The sequence below is a fragment of the Tetrao urogallus genome (genome assembly GCF_951394365.1).
Source record: "Tetrao urogallus genome assembly, chromosome: 1".
NCBI lineage: Eukaryota > Metazoa > Chordata > Aves > Galliformes > Phasianidae > Tetrao > Tetrao urogallus.
Window position 1 is genome coordinate 182,066,174 of NC_136813.1, and position 20,476 is coordinate 182,086,649.

Consider the following 20,476-nt stretch of genomic DNA (forward strand, 5'->3'; position numbering starts at 1 on the left):
AGTGGAGCCACTTGTACTTGCTAAAAGGAAGGAGATGTATGCAAACATAGACATTTTGTAGCTTAATCATGGCAGAGATACTAAAATTTCTTGAAGAAATATGGGATGTATCAAATCTAAATAAGGTGAGAAAGTCCTAGATTTTGGCGTTGTTTGTTGTTGGTTTTTTTTTTTTTTAACAACAATCAAAGAACCTAATGATATGAAAAATTACTAATTTTAACAAAGCCTGGTGACATTTGAGAAAATACTTGTGTAGTATTCCTGTTTTGCATTTGTGGAGATATAACAACAGAGTCGGAGTTGCCCATATAAACTTTCTTCCATCTCTGAAAATCTGTCTTTCTACCAGAGTTAGATGGTTTAGAGAGGAAGAACACCTACTGGAAACAAGCAAAATGGTCAACTGCAGACTAACTGCAGGATTTCAGTTATTTCTAGTATTAGTATGCAGGGGTATGCAAAAACTGGCAAGGCAGTAGCTTAGACCAGCAACACGAAGTGGGACTGTATGTTAAATTGTGAGATCTTGAGAAAGAACTATTTCTTAGCATTAAGGCACTGATAACACAAAATCATATTATAATATTTTTTTCTTAATTCTTAAGACCTTTTAAAGAGGTCAGCAAAGAAAAAACGTGCTCCTGTGTCTCACATGAAATGTTTCCAGCTAAAAATGTACTACATAAATTTTTAGAAAAAAGTAAGGAAAAGTGGGCCTGTGTACTCATGTGAATGCTTCCTGCTGTTGTAAGACAGTTACTACTTTGAGGTTACAGATGGCCTAATCAGAGACCATCCTTTTGATTTGGAATTTAACATTCACCTTCAAGTTTTTTATTTTGTTTTGTTTTCTGGCATACTAAATATATCAAGAATTAAAAAAACAGTTATATAATAACGATTAAAAAATCACCAGTTTTCTTTCTTTCTTTCTTTTTTTTTTTTAAATTGGAGAAAGGGAGATTAGGATCTGAGATGTTTAGAGATGATTGATCAATGTGATGAAGTTGGTCTTGAAGATGGAAGAAGAACTGAGTTCTTGAATTCATGGCTATCTGCATGGTACCACATGTACCTCACTAAGCAGTGAGAGAAAACTCTTCGGCTAGGGTGAAAAGTCCTACATGGCCTGAAGTGGCAAAGTACGGGTATATGGAAGTTGAAAGTACTAGGTATTTACGCCTGAACCACATCTCTGGGCCCCTTCATTGTTAAAATAGAGCTGGTATGCACAGTCAATGAAGTCAAAAGGCAACTCCACTCTCCTAAATAAACATCGTTTTTCAGTCAAGTTTGTGGGTGTAGAGTAGATGGAAAGGCACATGACAGATGATAATAGGTGAAATCAAAGCTTTATTTATAGTTTTGACTCTAGGTGATAGGAGGTTGGCATAAAAAGCAAGAGTGATGGAGACTACTATCGATTGGAGTGGATTAGAAATGAACTAAGTGAAATGTGATTTTCAGATCTCAGGAAATTTCCGCAGATGTTTAATCCCCAATTTTCTCCAGAATGGAATTTTTCCTGAAATGGATTAAAGAATTTGAAAAATTAAATTACTTCATTTCTTCATTTCCACATTAGACTACATTTTATTGCCTTATGGGACTTGTACTTCTTTTCCATATTCTTTCCCAAAGAACAGACTCTGTTAGCAGACCATTCACACAACATAGCTGTAAGAATGCACATCTGAGAAGTCTGCTATGTGTTATAATTTTATGTAAAATGTAGCAACCAGGGAATCTGGCTTACAGCGTGCAGAACTACGTTTATCTGCAGACAAATACTGGTCAACCATTCTATGATTCTATGATTTTTCATGTAAAAAAACAAAACACCAAAACCTAGAAAAAATTTAAAAGAAGTATTCTAATCAGACAAATCCAATTTTTTAATTCTGGTTTTCAGGAGAGAAGAAAATAAAAGTCAAGACTTTCTGAAAGATACCAGAAATGTGTAAAATATTCCAGTTTGCACTGCCAGCCATTTCTCTTTCCTGCTGTTATGAAATTCAAGCACCATGCAAACAAAGAAAGAGGCAGTGTTGCTTCAGAGAACTACCATCTAAGTAGATCTGATGGAGAAAAAGTCAAAGTAATTTGCTGAAACTCACTCAGAAGGTCATGACAGAGACAGAAATAAAAATCAGCCCTTAAAACCTCCTGACCTACAAAGGGGGTAAGAGCAGTGTCTGTCATTAAAGAAAAAAAGAAGGAGTTCACAGCATGAAGGCAGAGAAAGCTTAACATGGTAGAGCTTGTCAGTGTCTTGGAAAAGATGTCAAATTTTCTTCCAAGAGGAAGGATGTGCTGGAAGGTTAGTTCAGACTTTCAAATAGAAGTGAATGAGCACCAAGATTTGCACGTATGGAATGCTGGGGAATGTGGAGAATTAGTTTTTGGCAAAAGAACATTGAAGAGCTGAAAGTAGAGAAGAGGAGATGCTTGGAGCAGAGGGGGCCTTCAGTACTGTTAGACCAAAACATCAGGAAGACTCAAATATTAAACACTGCTCAGACTTTGTCGGGGTGGAGATGGTGTGCTGGTGGCAGAATGAAGAAGGATTTGGCAGGATTTGCACAGAAAGAGAATATGAAAGTTGGGTTGTTCAGATGAAAACTTGACAGCAAGATCTGATAGGTGATAAGAGCATAATAGTATATCTCAGGGAATCAATACAAGTTTCAAATATTGCAGAAGAACTGTATTGACAACACAAGCTATGCAGATAGCGATACGGAAGGACGTTAAGTATCATTTCCTATCTCAGCATGTTCTAAATTTTTCTATCTCTTAGTAAAAATGTGCCATAATAAATCATGAAATGTAACAGAAAAGATGTTTGGGATAAATAAGATAACCAAGTCATACTTACATGTATTACTCCTTGATCTGACATTAAATCTAATTTAAAATTCCATACCCCTGTGTGCTATAACAAGCACCATGGTGGAGGACCTCAGAGCAAGGTATAGTCATTTTAAAGCATTTTCAAGAGACTTTCTTCTGCAGGTATTGGACATTAAAAAAAAAAAAAAAAAGCAAACAACCAAACACCAGAAAACCACAGCAGCAATTTCTGAGCAACTGAAGAGCTTTAGGAAAAGAGGAGGACATTGCAAGAACAACCTCTATACCTCTATAAGAATACAAGACCTCTTCGTACTCTTTCAAGCTTCACTTCAGGTACTTTGCATTAATGAGGTGAGTAACTTTAAAGTACAGCATGACCCAGAACACTATCCTCATTCAATAATCTAGTAGTCAAATATCTGTAAGATAATGCTATTTTTTAATGCATTGATCTTCATTTAAAATTATATCAAACACTGCTATTTTCAGAATTTTTTGTGACCTCAGTATAACAGTTATAAGAAAGAAAAAGCAAAAGCAACACACATTCACTCCAAGTAATGTGGTACGTTACTTTATAAATATAGCTGGATTTTTCTCCTGTTTTTTCTGTGTGTATTCCTTCATATATGTAATTAGAGAGATTTATAATACAGAACTCCTGTGCCCCTGTTTTGTTTCAGTAACACTTCTTTTCAGAACAGAATTTACTCCAGGGACTAGTGTTGTAAGTGCTGGAATAAGCATTACAAAATCATTCAGACATGTAATTTCTGATGTCAGAAGAGAACGTCAGAATTACTGCTGAAATAAAGAAGGGATTTTTAGAAAAAGCAGCCTTTCAAAAAAGAAGTCATCTGCAAAAATGGAACAGTTTATACCAAATCATTGCCCCTAAATTTCACACAACCAGCAACTCTTCAGTGACACTTTATCAGCCCTAAATTGCACTGAGTTTTCTTTCGATTAATAATATCTACATTAAACAATGTAATGCATTTTAGAAAATTTAAAATAAATCAGACGCAGTACAAGAAAGCCTATTAGTCAGTTTAAAATATCAAAATGCTTTGAGATAATGTAAATAGCATGCATGAATCTAATTGTCTATATCTCATAATAGCAAAACAAGAAGCATTCTTTAGAAATCATTCCTTCTTAACTGGCTCATTTAATTTACACTGAAGTATTAAACAGTAAAATAAAATTCCTCAGAAAAAAGATCCATCACTGTGCATATTTAATTTGGCTTTATTAAATGATTCTGATCCCTGAAACTTTACTAGAGGAAAAATAAAAATCATACTGAGTGCATAAGCAATAGTTTGAGGAGATGTCTATTCCATCTCTCTCGTTGAGTTAGTCGATATACAACTCATCTCTCCTGCATTTCAGCCGCAGCTCTCTAAGCATCCCCATACTATTTACACTGATAAATTTTAAACCCTTAACAACACAGTACCCCCAAATGCAGTCACAAACTCGGACAGACACAGATCTATTTTCTCCCTCCCACACGGTGCTTTATCAGACGCTATTTTGTTTAAATTGGCTACTAAACAGCATAGCACTGTACCTTTAAGTACAAATCAAACAATATTCATATTCCCACGGTGCTGCTAGCTTCCCTTATGCATTGAATCGCCTGTAGATTAAAAGCTCAGAATCTGAAAAGGGATTCTGTTCTGCAGACCAAAGTTCTCTGTAGGAGATGAGGGAGAGGGTCAGTCCCGGAGTCACACACACACAACAGGCAGAAAACACACTTGTGATCCTCAGCTTTGGATAGCATCAGAAAGGGGAATAAAAAGCAGAAACACATGGCACACTGAGAACTGGTATCACTTATGGCTTGTAACCAAAGCAGCAATTAAACACCTTTCATCATTCCCCCAAATGCCTGATTTTTGTAAGAACTGAGAGAGACACACACACAAAGGCAAATCCCCTCTGAGCAGCAACGAAAACTTAATAACCTACCATTTTCTTTGCACTCTTCTGGAGGTTTAGCCTTTTTCGCAAGTCGTGGATCCAGCCATGATGTTGTCTTTGTGTTATGGCTGAAAAGAAAAGAGATCACTCTGAGCAGACACATACTGAAAGGAATCAAGTTTATTCCTTAAGAAAAAAGGGTTAGTCCAACAAAATTGCAATCGATACACTTAATTTGCTTACTGGTTCTAAGTAGCCCTGAAGGAGGTGTAAGAGTAATTGTGCAAGGCAGCTGTAAATTTGGCAACCTCAGCTCCCTGTCCTCAAAGCAGCTATTTTTATTAAAATCAACTAGAATGTTGCCAAGTTAACCTCATTGAAAATGCAGAACTCATCCAGAGCAAAAGGAATTTATTACAAATACAGTGTTCTCCCGTTGAATGAGTGCAGGCGGCAGGATTCTGTACCAATCTCATAGTTTTCGGATAGAATTATTTTCATCTTAAACCTGTCCTTTTCATAAATGCAGGTTTCTTATTTCTCACCAGCAGCACTGGCAAGGCATAGCGAAAGTAATGCAAATTACGGCATGTTCCTGCAAAGACTATGTTTCCGGACAGAGTGATTAATGATACTTTGTTTAACAAACCTTTATCTCTTCATAGATAATCCTTCTATCAAGATAAAAAAGATATGCACAAGCTGAATGAATCATGTGGCTTCTTTCTATACTCTGAATAGATCTTTGAGGAATCAGCCATGAAATAGCACTGAACTGATGCGAACTGTTTTCTAAGAGATAATTTTGTCAAATGAATTGACACTTAACACACCTAATGAGAATTAAACCAAGATTTTTTCAATGTATACCTTTAGCATAAGCATTTGGATTTTGGAACCTTTTTTTTTTTTTTTTTTTTTTTTCCTAAAGTATGTTAAAGAAGGAAGATTATAAAACAGAAAAGGATGTGATCATTACTCCTTTATGTTTTGAGATGCTTTTCTTACAATACCATCATTCATAGTCCATTCTAACCCATGTTTTATTTATATGATACACCCTAGGAGGATGCTTGTTCCATACAATTTATATAGTACTGAATTATTTAGGTTATTATTAATTTGCTATGTCATTGTAAAGTATACTTAAGACCTCTCTTATAAACATTAGCATAAGGTGTAGAAAAACTGGGGGCCTGGCAAAAAATGGCTTAGGATGCAATGGTTAATTGGTGAGTTGCGGACTGATACAGTCCACGTGGTCCAAACAGCACTGGTTCCACCAGGGAAAAATAAATGCATAGTACCAGCCCTTTCTCACACCTTAACTCACTGTTTAAGCCTTGGCAGGTAATTTTTTTCCTCTGCCTTGATTCCTCCATCTCTGAAAATAGTGATAGTACTTACTGCTCAGCATTATTGTCACAATATTAAGTCTTCCTACACACTTTGAATGAAAAAAAAAGGAGGTGAGCATCATGCACGGTTAAAATGGCAAACAAAATGAAAATTGAGGCATTTAAATTCCTATCTTAAGCACATCCTAGTCTAAAACACCATTTGTGACAGGTGAGGAGGAAAAATGAAATCTCCACCTATTTTAGGAACATGGCTGCATCTGCAGAATATGAAGAACAACAAACCAAAGGTAAAGCAAATTTGAAACAATGCCATCTGCCCATGCTTGATTTCAAATGTAAGTAAGATGCTTTCTCTGAAGATTTGGCTGCCTGTGGTCTCCTGTAGGGTTATTTTTATACCGCAGTCACAGCCTAGCTGCGGCTTGTGCAGACATACTTGAGCTAGCTTTAAATTAACTAGTGGAGCTACCAGCAGTGATGCTGTTGCGGCAGCGTGGAGCCCAGCGTGGGCTGCTCTCAGCTCCTTGGGTGCAGCCAGCAGCACACACTGAGCTCCATGCTACTTACGGGTGCCTCATTAGCAGTGCCAGTGCTAGGCACCAGCTCGGGCTATCGGTACAAGCTGCAGTGGCAACTCTGGAATATGGGCATGTCTGTGCAGTCGCCACTGACTCCCAGCTACCAATTCTGAATGACTGCAGGGACCCCCACTGGTTGCAGCGATTCACAGATAGTTTCCAATAGCTCTGAAAGAGCAGAATATATGACTACACTTAGGAATTTTTGCTGTGATATAAAATGCATCTCAAAGCACTTTAGAAAGGGAATAAAAGCCATCACTCCTATTTTAAAGGTGGGAAAATGGAGTCACAGAGACAGCAAGCAATTGTCCATAACCACCAAAAGACCCAGTGGCAGAAGCAGTGCTAATGGCCAACTCTGTTGTAAGCTGGCTGGCTGGTGTTTGCCTTGTAAGACTGCACGAGAGCAGAACAGACCAGTTCACCAGCGCTGAAAATATCCCTGTGACATTTCTAGAATAGGCCTGAAATGAGTTTCCAGGCTTCTGCAAAGACAGGTGCCAAGCTGAAAATAAGCCCAATTCAGTGTTATTGTTTAAACGTGTGAATTGCTTGAATTACATCCTTTGAGGGTTTTGTTGAAACCAAAAGCAACAACAAGCAAACAGCTATGTTTCCCTTCAGCATAAATGTGGCTTTCATAAAGCCAGGAGGACTACTGTCTTCCAGTTTTGTCCACTGTGCCCATTCCATGCAAAACTAAAACTAAATAAAAACGTCAACAGTTTTTCCAGCAGGAGAACGATCTTTCAGTCTGCAGCATTTCAGAGAGTGAAGATGGTATCTCATCTAGATGAGGTCTTACAACACCCAATTTCCTCTTCTACTTTCTGTCTCATTCATCAAAAGTTTAAATTGTCCACAAGAACTTTTATCTAAAGCAAGCAGAAGGACCAAAGTACCTTTTGAAAATCACCCCTCTGCTCCTTATACATCTCTGTGCTTGCTCCCTTGCTCCACACCTGCTCTATCATTCGTACAGAAATTTATGGAATCACTTGCAATGGGGCTTCAAGTACTTCCAGACAGGTGCTCCAGCATATGGTAGAACTCCTTTTCCTTTTCTGAAGATCGACCCTATCTGAACGAATGCAGAATTAACAACAGGACAAGAGGGAATGGCCTTAAGTTGCACCAGGGAGGTTCATATTGGATATTTGGAAAAATTTCTTCTTGGAAAGATTGGTGAGGTATTGGAACAGGCTGCCCAAGGACATGGAATCACCGTCTCTGGAGGTGTTCGAGAAGAGCGCTGATGTGGCTCTGAGGGACATGGCATACTGGGCATGGTGGGGATGCACTGACAGCTGGACTAGATGATCTTAGTGGCCTTTTCCAACCTTAATGATTCTATGATTCTATTCTATAATTCTACGAACTCCATTTTCTAACATCTCTACAAAACCACCTTAGAGGCAATTGTTCGGATCACCTCAGCAACCAGGTACCCAGCGCAGCTGCACTCCTACAGTGAGTAAACACTTGACTACCACCATGCGTCTCTCTGTAAAAGAAGGAAATAAGTGCTCCTGCTTTACAGCGTTGTGGTTGTCTCTGTATGTCTACTTCTCTGCTACTGAGGAGGTAAACACAGCAGGGTCCTATCTGCTTTGTGCCAGCTTTAGAGTTTCAGGCTTTGGAAAGATACTTCTCTTTCCATACACCATACTGTTGTTCAGGTTAATCTGAAGCCCCGTCCTTGGAGGCATTCCAGGTAAGACTCGACCAGGCTCTGAGCAACCTGATCTAGTTTTAGATGTCCCTGTTCATTGCAGGCGCGTTGGACTAGATGACCTTTGAAGAGATCTCCTCCAATTTAAATGATTCTATGATTGTACTCTATTATAATAAGCTCCTGTTTTATGTCTTCCAGAAAGGACTAAAACTGATCTTAGCCAACAGCAGAGACACAAAAGAGGCAGTCTGTTCTCCAGACAGACTGAAAATGAGAGGAAGAATGAGGGCTTGGTAGCGTTGGCTGTCTGAATGTCCCAGGGCAGGCTGCAGGGACAACACAGGGAAGATGTCAGCTCCTCTGAGTCCTAGTGCTCTGCCTCTTCCACATTCAGATCTGCAATGGATTAGAATCTGTAGAAGCTACCGACAGCATTTAGCTCCAAGAGTTTTTAACCTAATTTAAAAGAAGCCCTGGTAGGAAAGTTTTAACAATGATAAGAAGACAGAAGGAAGAGTAAAATGGTCCAATTAATCCAATGGCAAAAGTAACTCTGACACACATCCACTGCAAAAGCTGTGAACATTTTAATGTGTCTTAAGCACTAAAAATCCTGTAAAACGCATAGAGGATAAGCTGTCCTGCCTCACCACTACATCTAACCATGTGTGCTCTTGGAGGAGTCCTGCAGATAGGCCAGAAGGAGAAGGGAATGAGGATTTGCAGATTAGTTATGAATGAGTTGTGGAATAACAGAGGCGGTTGTGGAACAAATGCACAAACGTTCAGAACAGTTGTCACTGCCTGAATGAGCATGAAGCGATGCAACAGAAGCATCCTGTGAAAAATACAGCTGTGGCTTCACCAGCATTTTCCACTGGCCACCGTTTCATTACTCAGCAATTACCATACCTCATAACTAATGGGCAGATTTATAAAGGCTATACTTACACATTTTCCATGATATTGATTAATAGCTACAATGACTGAACTAATACATGGTTGCTGACAAACCAACCAGGTATGCCTCAGAATGTCTTAAAATCAGCAGCAACCTCCTAATTCTGGAAACCTTGAAAGCAGTGAATGAAAAATCTCTTTGGTTCTGGCAAATAGAGGTGGAGCATGAGAATAGCAGAACATTTGCAAATTCAGTCTGATTTATTAGCTGCTGTACAAAATATTATTAGCTGCTGTACAATTTTAGACCCGAGGTTTATTGCAGTGTTGAAAAATAATGTCAAAATAAACTCCACCAGAAATGATTACTATTTGACTATACTAGCCAAAAGTCAATATACTAATTACTGAAAGTTAACTTAAATCCTCTTTACCAAGCACTTACACTTGCCAGAAAGAGCTTATTGCAGTCAGTGTCCCACCATATCAATTAGAATAAGTTATAAACTTACATGGAAAAAAAAAAACAACAACATTTTTCAGCTGGTTTAAATGGAGTGAAAGAAGCTCAGAATACTTCCCAGAAACTCTGACTCAACCTCCTGTTCCTCTCTTTGTAGATCTGCTCTCAGTACTTTGCAGCCTGTTCATAACCCAATTTCCCATTATCACTAGAGCTTGGTGCCAGCACCAAAGACTCTGTGGATATTTGTCCATACTTTCAGGTATTAAGAAAACCATTGCTTGGAGTGTGGCTTTTCTTGCTTAACAATGTACTAACTTATTATTATTTGTCATTAAGTATATTATTTTACTTAAGATTTTTAATATGATAGATTGGTGTTAGCAATCTGCCAGTTTAAAGCACATAGATGAAGTTACTTGTAGTAACAAAGCACTCAGAAAATCTCTTGAAACATTTCTGAAGGGAATACAGAAAGCACTTACTGACTGTAATAGCTTTAATGTCTTCTGAAAACACTGCAAACCTATTCTAAATTGTGACTCTTGCAAGGTATGTAATTTGCACGTTATTGTGAAAGGCATTTCAAAATGGGTATTTACCAATGTGCTGCTTCAGTGTATTCGGGGACAGCACATATGGGTTTGTTTGGGTTTTTATTGCAAATGCATAACATTCAAGATGGTCCTCAATAGAACAGCTTGAGCAAAGGAGAGTACACGAGACAGAGAGAAACCAAGTGCACTATAGGCCACCTGACTTTCATATTAAAATGCTTACTCCTTTCCCTTGTTTGTATACCTCAGATTCGACTATCTGCAGAGCTTTGGAGAAACTGATTTTCAAGCAATTTACATTTAGGGGGACAGAGACAAAAAAAACTGAGCAGTAAAATCACCATTTCGCAATTTATCCTTTGTGGGCTATTTCCCAAACTTCTTGCACAAATGTAGGGAGAGATGCAGAAGGGACTCCACTTCTGGCTATGATGAGAATGAGAGAAGATATGACTGCACTTTGTGTTGCGCATCACACTGTTGGTTTGTGTTAGGTGTGCATGGAATGTGAGGTCCTTAAGAGATAAAAGTTTGAGGATGCCCATTCTGTGCATCCCAGAGGGCCCTGGGCAGTGGTAAGCACTTATGTATTTGTACCAAATACAGTGGTGCTGCCTCTAGGCATTTGTAGGAGCAGAAGATGCATATATAAGTTTTTGAAGGAATACATAAATGCCTAAGGTCTCCTACAGTCATTTCTGCTGCTTAAAGCACTCTCTTTGACTCAGGCAGCTAAATTGTGCCCAGGAATGGACCTCATTTCATGTGACTGCCTTCTGGAAACTATACAGCTAACTTTGTAAGATTCTTCTCTACTCAAAGGAGAGGCACCTATACAGAATAATTTATCTTACTTGTTTTAGGGTGGGATTAGGGACCTAAACATATGCTCTTAATACCGTGTTTGTCTCTATGGTGTCTTTCAAGTGGTCTCCAGCTGCCATTCTGTAATGGCATTGGGTTTGTATCCTCAGAGTACAGAGTCAATTATTTATACTCCTAGAAATAACTTTAGTTTCATCTGAAAATATTTCAGTTCATATTTCAGTATTTCAGTATTCTGACACGTGAACCAAATCACAGTGAGGGAGACAACCACACTTCCTTCAGAAGTGTACTCCTGACAAATATCAGCACATTCCTGTAGTTGTACCCTTGTATATCTTAGGGGATTTCTACTAATAAAAGCACCTATTTTGGGGTAAATGAACGTCACCCTTTGCCTTCGATGAATCAGACTGGAGATAATTACCTCTCATCACTGACCACAAGAAGAGTGTTGGTAAGTGGTTTATACTGATACCTAATGCTGGAAAGCAAGCTAGGTGAATGGAGTCCACTAGTTCATTTAAAGGAAAGAAGATGAAAGAATATAATACCATTAAAGATATCAGACGAAAGGTGTTAAAAGAGGAACTCCGCAGAGCAGCAGAGACATTTGGGGAAAAGATAAGAAATTAGAGAGCGAGGAAAGACAACAGGAGTTGAGCTGACAGTTTGGCCTGGATGTCAGCATAGATTAAAAAGCAGTTGAGAGTTAAGGAATATTTAGCACTGGTACACATTAAGAATGTCTTCAGAACATCAAAATATAAAAGAATAAAAAAATCAGGATCAGTAAGCAAAGTTTTTTCCAGTTCCAGTCCCTCACTCTAAAGTAATTTGTCACAAAGCAAGGAACTGGTTGCAGGAGTAAGAAATTGCAGGTGATCTTTCCTGGTGTCAGTCGCACTGTGCGTCATGCTGAAAGACAAAGACTGGAAGATGTGACTGACAGTTGTTATGCCTAATTGAAACAGACAGATTCAACACAACATGTAGAGATAGAAAAAGCATCATGGACACTATGATCAAATTTACATGTCAGTACTTCTAGCATATTCTATTACGAAAGATAAAGGTGGTCAAATTCAATGTGGTTATGCTTAACTAATATACTTTGCTTTTTGATGGTGAACTGATGAAGAAGCAGGAGGAGTTGAGTACACAATAATTCCTCAGGTAAGCAAGATGCTAGGATAAACATGCTACTCCTGCCAATCAAAACACTTTTCTACCTTAAAACTTAGAAATACTGATCCCATTAAAGTCAGCCACAATATTCTTAGAAACAAACTGGGTCAGATTTTTACTTTTTTAGTCTGTAGCTGTACATCTCTTCAGGTAACACCTGAAATAGCACCAGCTATATTCAAAACATTAATGGCTGTTTTTTACTGAGGAGAGTCCTTGGAAGAGACCTATTTTATGGGTGTTTTGTAGTCTTTTATCATGCGCTCATGAAAAGTACTTCTAACTAAAAAAAGATACTGCAACGGGTCCAAAAAGCAACGCTGACTGTAAGATTAGGGAAGGAGATGTTAATGGGGGAAGAGACTTTATATCTGTGAGACACACTGGAAAGCGTTTTCTTAAACCTCACGTGTCCAAATTCTCCTAAAAATGATCACCACAGTTCAAAGATAATCTCTTATAGATGTATTACAGAGGTTTAAGTTTATTCTAGACTTTTCTTCACTAATAAAACAACCAATAATGTTGTATTAGCAAAGAAGTGCTTTGAACAGAGTAAGTAAAATTGATTTTGTTATGGGTTATGCAATGTCCTTGAGACAATTCATTAAGGCTTAGCTGTAGCTCAGCTTGATGACAGGTAGCTCTTCCTGGCTTACGTCTTGCACCTTGCAATCCTTCCAGAGAGCTCTGCTCCCTCGGTGGAGAGGGCTGCAGAGAGAGGCAAAATTGATCCTGCCTTTTAGAAATAAGTCTCATAAAAACCATGACAGACCATTTTTACAGGATGGTCTATGATGTAATGGTGGAAGCGATGGAGTATGAGAGTTGAGTGAGTGCTGGATTTAAGGCTGACTGCCTATTACAGTAGATGCACCAAGATACTTGCTTCTTTTACATTCCCTTCAACACTGCACTGGGACAGCACAGCAAACATCGAATGCCTGAGATCCATCAGAGCCAATGTCTGCTGACTTTGCAAGGACAATACAAGGCTCCTCTCTCTAGTACGTGGATTGAGAGCTGTTGGCAAGGTGAAGTCTGAAGGCTATGGGGAATTTCAGCCTTTCCTTAACCCCAGGAGACGGAAAAACTAAAAATCAGTGACAGCTACAATTTAAACCAAAATAAGCATCAAAATAAGTCACACTCATCATCTCTATTTAAAGTAGGGAGGAAGGATTAGAACTGGATTCTTTTTCTGGTGATATTCTAATTTATATACAGCGTTTTAATTATTGCATGTTCTCATTAGCATATGTTTCAAATGAAAGTAAAAGTTGGAGGTGAACTCCTATTCGTGTGGTATGTACTTGTATTTAAAAATCTGATTCCATATGTAAGGGAGGCTGGAAGCAACCCAAGAAATGTACTGAAGTAGCTCTTCCTGAAAAATAGTGGTAAGTATTATGCAGTGGGCAGGGATGCTCTTATGCTCTTCCTGTTCTTCTTCCTGTGAATGCTAATAAAGGTAAGCACAGGGTCATACACCTATGTCAAAAAAAGGGAAAGAAATAAAGAAACAAACTGAGTCATACTCTAAAATGCAACATCCTCTGAATTATCCAGTTAATCTGGTGTTTGATTTTTTCTTTTAGAGCTTAAAGCAGAGGAAATTCCTTCCAGTGTGCTTTATAAAATGCTAGCTGGGCCGTTAATGATTAACAAATAAATAATACCACCTACAGTTAACTTTCTTCTCCTGAAGACACTCCCTCTCTCTGTAAATCTGCCACGTTGCTTCTGATGGGAGTGCTGATAAATGAAATCAGATGCAAGCTTTAAGTATTAGTTTGAAACGAATGAATGAAATTGCTGTCATTCAATTTAAGACCTCTGAGTATACCTGTGGCAATCTGGAACTTGAGGTAGCTTACGGCTTGAAGTCCTTGGGGTTCAAAGCCACAATTCACAAGAGCCTCGAATAAAGTAATAAAAGACGCTGCCTAGTACGACTTTTTTACACCCATCATGATGTACACTTTAAAAATGTTTGGTTTTCATCTATTATTTAATAATCTTTACTACTGTTCGGGGAGATGTTAGACAAATAGGTTTTTGTTGTCTTTTTATCTTTCCGTTTTTTTTTCCAGAAAGCAAATGGAGTCTCTTTATGCCATTAACCAAAGTGACTTCTAAACAAAGAGGCAATTTAACAGCATTCCCACAGCATTGCATTCCAACTTAACCCTGTGAAGACTGCAGTGTGAAAACCCAGATGATCAAATAACTGTTACTTTACTGGGATTCTAGTAAACAATTACAGACATGAAATACCACATTTTTTTGCAATAACATTATTCAAGAATATAATTCCAGCAGTAAAGAGCTCTTGTAACAGTCTTTCTACCCAGCTTGTACCTCTGATTGATTTCTTTATTTTACATAACATTCATTTAGTGGAAGTGAATGATGTACACTGTCAGAATGGTAGTGTAAACCAGAGCTTTTTCAGGATAGGAAGTAAACTGTAACATCAAAGGAATATGAGGAGTGGAATGGCTGCTGCATAGAGTGGCAGGGTTCTTCTCATTCACTGCATTTTTTACAAACTACTTTATTTTCTATTAAACTGCCTGCTTCAGTATTTGCCACTTTCACAGCTGGGTGTGTTAGTGATTGCACCCCAAACCTCATCTCTCAAACATAACAGGCTTTTGTTACATCAAGTAAAACAAAAGTACCATATAATTCAGACTGCTCAGTGTTCTCTCCCAGAGCATTCAATATATGCAGAAAAATTCTATGTTAGTAGTGAGGTAAGAAAGAAACAAAGGTTTATGCTTACCCTGAAGTCATTTTAATTCTTCTCTGCTTGCTCGGGCAAAGTTACTATATTTATTCTTTTTCTAGAATAAGCACATTTTTGCCCTTTTCAACAAAGACACTTATGTTTTAACAGTTACTGCTCTTTTCAGCCTTACATTCGCCAGAAGCTATAGTTGGTCATGTCAGTGTTTAGAAAAAACAATGTACACAAACTTTATTCTTATCATCTGTTTACGCTTCATGAGATTGTCACAAAATCTTACATGAAATAAGGGACTTAAAATAAAAATGACATAGCCAAACATTATTTTTACCTACTAGTAATCAGAATAATGGCTAACACTCCAAATTGTTTGAGGCAGTTCCTTAAAGCAAACATGAATGTTACTGCTTCCTCTTTAAGCAGTGTTGTGCAGATGACTGCACTGGCTTTTCCTTCCACTTTTTTTGTGAAACATGAGATAATATGAACTCACTCATTTGTTCTATTTTTATTCTGATAATGTGTATTAATGACTGCACTTAGCGAAGAAGGAGCTTTCATATCCATTCATTCAGTGAGTTGGCTAATTAACAACAGTAGCAATAGGTACATATACCATACCAGGAAAATGTTTCTACATCTTCTACATTAATTCTCCTCATTGTCCATTTATCCCTTTTATTATTTCTAAATATATCATCTCCATCTACTCCATCTACTATTCACTGGTTAGATTTCAGCTTTTCTATCTTTCTTCCCTTAAATCAGCAAAACTCAACCCTATCCCTCTGTCCACAGAAGGAAGACTCCAGTGACCACACAGCTCAGCACAGCAGAAAAGCTTTGCTTTGAAAAGAAGACAGGATGGCTCTTGCTGTTAACTTGCTGTTATCAAAGTGTTAATATCCAGTAACCTACTACAAAAAACCAACACAACAGTATGCTTCAATGTAAATCATTAATGTAGGAATTGTCTCTTGTCTCTTGTCTCTTGGGAGCCTTGACAGCCATAACATCAATGGAGTTTTAGAGTAGAGCAGTGCTCCACTCAACCATACAAACCATCTCACCACCCAGTTAAATATACTATATCTACTAGAAAGAAAAGAAATAACACTCACTCAATAAAGTAGACTTCCCCTTTTTCTGTATAAGCCATTTCCCAGTTATCAGGCAGTGGGCCCAAGTCATCATTCTCTTCAGGCTTTGTTTGTTTCGTTACATCCATATCCTCCTTTGCTTCTTCAGGCTGAGTATACCCTGGTGCAGGGCACGGTTGGGTAGAAGATACTTCACCTGAGACACCTGTGCTCTTGTCTTCATGTTCGCTTGATTCTACAAGAGAAGAAGAATTACAGTTTTTGGATATTTAAATTAATGATGGACGATATACTGGGTGCAAGTCTTCAACAAACATTCTACGAACTGCAAGTCTTTAAAAAAAAGAGAAATTATTGGATTTACACAGCAGTTTCTCTGATGATACATTTTTTATCTGGAACACAATAAAAGAAAGTAAAGCAATAAAAACAAACTGAAACAAGAAACTAATAAAGAGCTAAGAAATGAGCCAAAGAGTTCTTGCTTGTTTTGTCCCAGGAGTCCTTCCTTCAGCAGTTAACATTGAGCAAAACGCAGCCTCATATCCAGCAGAGATACTGTCTTGTGTCTCATAACTTTTCAGAATACACATCCATCAAGCAAATACCCTGTTTTGCTGCAGAAAACAGATCATTTTCAATTAAAAAAGTAAATGCACACATAATATCCATAGGTGAAGAAAACAATGGGACATTCATGAATTCACAGCTATATCTAAGCCATATATAAAGTGGTTGTGATTTCAGTCCCAATATAATCTGTGGGATTTTCCACAATGACAAATGCCTCCTATACCCTATGTAATTCTGTGTCATCGTGACCCAGAACGTATGGAGGAAGAAGTCTTCCTTTCCTAACCTTTTTTCAGTGCGTGGTCTTTTAGTGTTCACTGATATTACTTTATTTATCTGACTACTGCTAACTCCAAGAAAGGATGCTTGAGATAACTTGTTCTACTAAAGAGATTTCCCTCCTCATCCTTGGGATGAATACACTTGGCTGACTGGTCTGTAGGCATGTGTTTGTATCATTTGGTCTATCTACCTATCATTTCCTCCAAAAATGGGATGGGAATCTGTTGCTTCAGTGAGAGAGGCTCTCATCCTTGGACCCTGGATCCTTGTTTTCTGCTGCACTTAAGTGGAGCTTGATCACACTGAAGCAGAAAAGATCCCTGTATTTGACCAAATGAACTACAGCTAAAATAAGTTCATATTTTGAATGTATTTGCTGAATCTCCACTGACTGTGATTCAGTCGGCTGAAATGACCCTACATATTGAGATGAGTGGGCTGGCTGATGGATGATCACACTCTTACCTCACCTCCTCAGCAACACAAAGAGAAGAAAATACAATGAAAAAATGCTAGGGTCGAGAAAAGGAGATGAACAATGCTCCCCAATTGCTCACTATCACAGGATTGTACAAAAGGCTAAAAAGAAAATGAAATTGTTCAGCATGAGCACTTAAAAAAAAACACACAGGCATGTAACAGTAAAATAGAGCAAGCAGCCTAGAAAATGGGATATGGCCAGGAACATGAAAAATAACAAGAAAACTTTCTGTAAGTACATTAATAATATGAAGACTAAAAGCAGATTCATTCCAATACGTGGGAAGGAAAGCTGATAACATATGACAAATATAAAACCACAAGGCAGTTAATACTCATTTTGCCTCAGTCACTACTGCAAAAAGATTACCTATGATTAAATGACTAACATAATTAACATCAACAGTTGGGCTAAAGAAATCAGATTAGAATGGACAGAGAATGGGTCAGGTACAATTTAGATGAAGCAGCCATTTGCAACTGGCAGAGCCTGATGAAATGAAACCTAGGCTACTTCATGAAACAACGAAACAGACTCATGGCTAGTAGTGAATACACACTTTGAGATTCCACAGAGACAAGAAACTTCAGAAAGACAGAAAGTCTTGGTTTCTATATTTTAGGTTTCTAGATAGTTTAGATTCTCAATTTCTGAGCACCTAATCTCCCTCCAAAACAATTAAGTCATTCTGTAAAAAGGAGAAGCACGACTAATGAAACTGTAATCACAGAATCATAGAATTGCCCGGGTTGGAAAAGACCTTGAGGATCATAGAGCCCAACCACAACCTAACCATACTACCCAAACTAACAACCCCGAGCACTACATCTGAATGACTTTTAAACACATCCAGGGACGGTTATTCAACCACCCCCCTGGGCAGCCTATTCCAGTGCTTAATAATCCTTTCAGTAAAGGATTTTTTCCTGATATCCAACCTAAAAACTTCATGTCTATCTATTTTTAATTCCTAGAAGGACATTGGGACTAGCAGTCTAACCACCTGCACATAAGCTCTTCAAAGGAGGTGGTGAATAATTGTCAAGATTTAGCACGAAGGAATTGTGCCAAACTCTTTTATTATTTTTTTATTTTTTGACAGAGTACCAGATGTTGTTCCTTACAGAAAATGGTAGACTAGCTGTCATTATCTTAAAAAAAAAAAAAAAAAAAAAAAAAAAAAAAGGCTTTTGACACTTACATATATTAGATCATGTCTCAATCAGAGTGATGGTCTATAGCTTTACAGCCACATGCAGCTCATGCTGCTAAATGCTTGCATTTTAACTACTTGCTACTAGTATTTTATGCTGTTGGGAAATGTGAGTCTGTCTGTGGGAACAAATGAATTATCAAGAGGCACAAGTGCAAGTTTTGCTTAGCTGAATCCCACAAAAAAGCAGTAGGATCCAAGGGGAGATGCAGTCACCTGTTGCTTATGTGCCACTCACAAACTTCCCCTTGTTTGGCTTTCCAAATTCTGCTGCAAAATGCCACAATCAGTTCTAAAAATGGAGGTGGGGAGCAAATGTCTAGAAAAAGAAAAGAGATTCCTAACAAAAATACAGCAGAGGTATAGGAATGTGTGAGGGACATCTATCCATTATGCTCAGTCAATAATAATACTATTCCAAAAGGAGAGCAAGCATCATAGTACATAGGAAGAGTGAGAAAGAATATGCAATGTAGATCCTTTCATCTTCATCTACAGAAGGTTTTCAGCAGAAGCACAGAGCCCATTTTCAAGATTTTAATGTCAATGGAAATTTTTTTTTATTTCTAATTTCGAACAGGTGGATATGCAGGGCGTTTTGGTATTATGGAGGATAAATTACCTCTACATGCACCAAGAAAAGGATAATGTAATTGCTGATAAATTCATCTCTATAAAGTAAAAGTGAATCTTCATCTGTTTTAAGCGTCATTGAGAACACTGTGAATTGTTTTCTACACAAGTCCTGACCACATTTCTACTGTGGGAATACTGATGCACAGATTAAATGAGGTCAAGATACAAAGTCAGATAGCACATGTGACAGCAATAGAAAAAATAAACTTGGTGTATGTGTGCACTGTAAATAAGTATGTGTGCACTGTAAATAATAACGGCCAGCCCATTGGTCTGATAGGCATGGTTGATATTGCTATGTCCTAGGATTTTAGCATGATATCTGTAATATGTGCTCTTTCTCAGGATCTTATTTTCTACAGGTCTGAAGCAGTCAGATTCTTAGCTTTTGATAGCTATATTAACAAGCTGACAGAAAAAAATGTGAAAATTAAACCTTGAGGACTACAAGAAATATTTTCAGCCTGTCTCAGAGTTTGCTATCAAAACAAAGTGGAAATAGAGGTACCTGATGCTTATTTAACAGTTAAAAATATAATTATGTTAAAGCCAATCTCGTGAGTTATTAATTTTTGAATCATTATTTTTAATAGTTTGTTTTAGTAATAAAAAACTATCTTGTGAATAAAACCCAAGCAATTACGGAAACATTACTTAATGTCATTTAATAACATTTAGTTTTACACAATGGATGTCCTACTTGTTGGTTATCTGGAATGCAGCATTACAATGGTATTTCATCTTTTTCTACACGTATCTATCCTTCATATATTCCAGAAAGCATACATATTCACCTTGCTGGTTTTTTTTTTTTTTTTTCCTTTTTCCTGTTTACATATATTCTTACATAGCATTTTATTTGATAAAAAAAGCAGAAGTCCTGGTTAAAAATTGGTAGTGCCTTAAATGTACAACTAAAGCTTGAAATAGTATAGTAATATGCTAGAGCACAAGTATCTATCATCAGATAACATCTGATACAAATACAAACCCTAACACATCCAGAAATACTTTTGTCACTGAAAAATGCAACTGACTTTTCATCAAGTGAAGTCGTCTACTGTCTCTACAAAACAGATTACATGGCCCAGATTTCTA

At 37.7% G+C, this 20,476-nt stretch overlaps 1 protein-coding gene across 3 annotated transcripts in view; it reads right to left on the bottom strand.

The window, feature by feature from the left end:
• MAGI2 (membrane associated guanylate kinase, WW and PDZ domain containing 2) overlaps nucleotides 1–20,476 on the bottom strand; it is a gene marked incomplete at both ends in the record, with an annotated part of 716,521 nt that overhangs the window by 216,509 nt on the left and 479,536 nt on the right. For all 3 annotated transcript variants that reach the window (XM_079534500.1, XM_079534499.1, XM_079534498.1), the window contains 2 exons: nucleotides 4,840–4,919; nucleotides 16,215–16,428. In XM_079534500.1, coding sequence (XP_079390626.1) covers nucleotides 4,840–4,919; nucleotides 16,215–16,428 — 294 coding nt within the window. The remainder of the gene's footprint in view (nucleotides 1–4,839; nucleotides 4,920–16,214; nucleotides 16,429–20,476) is intronic.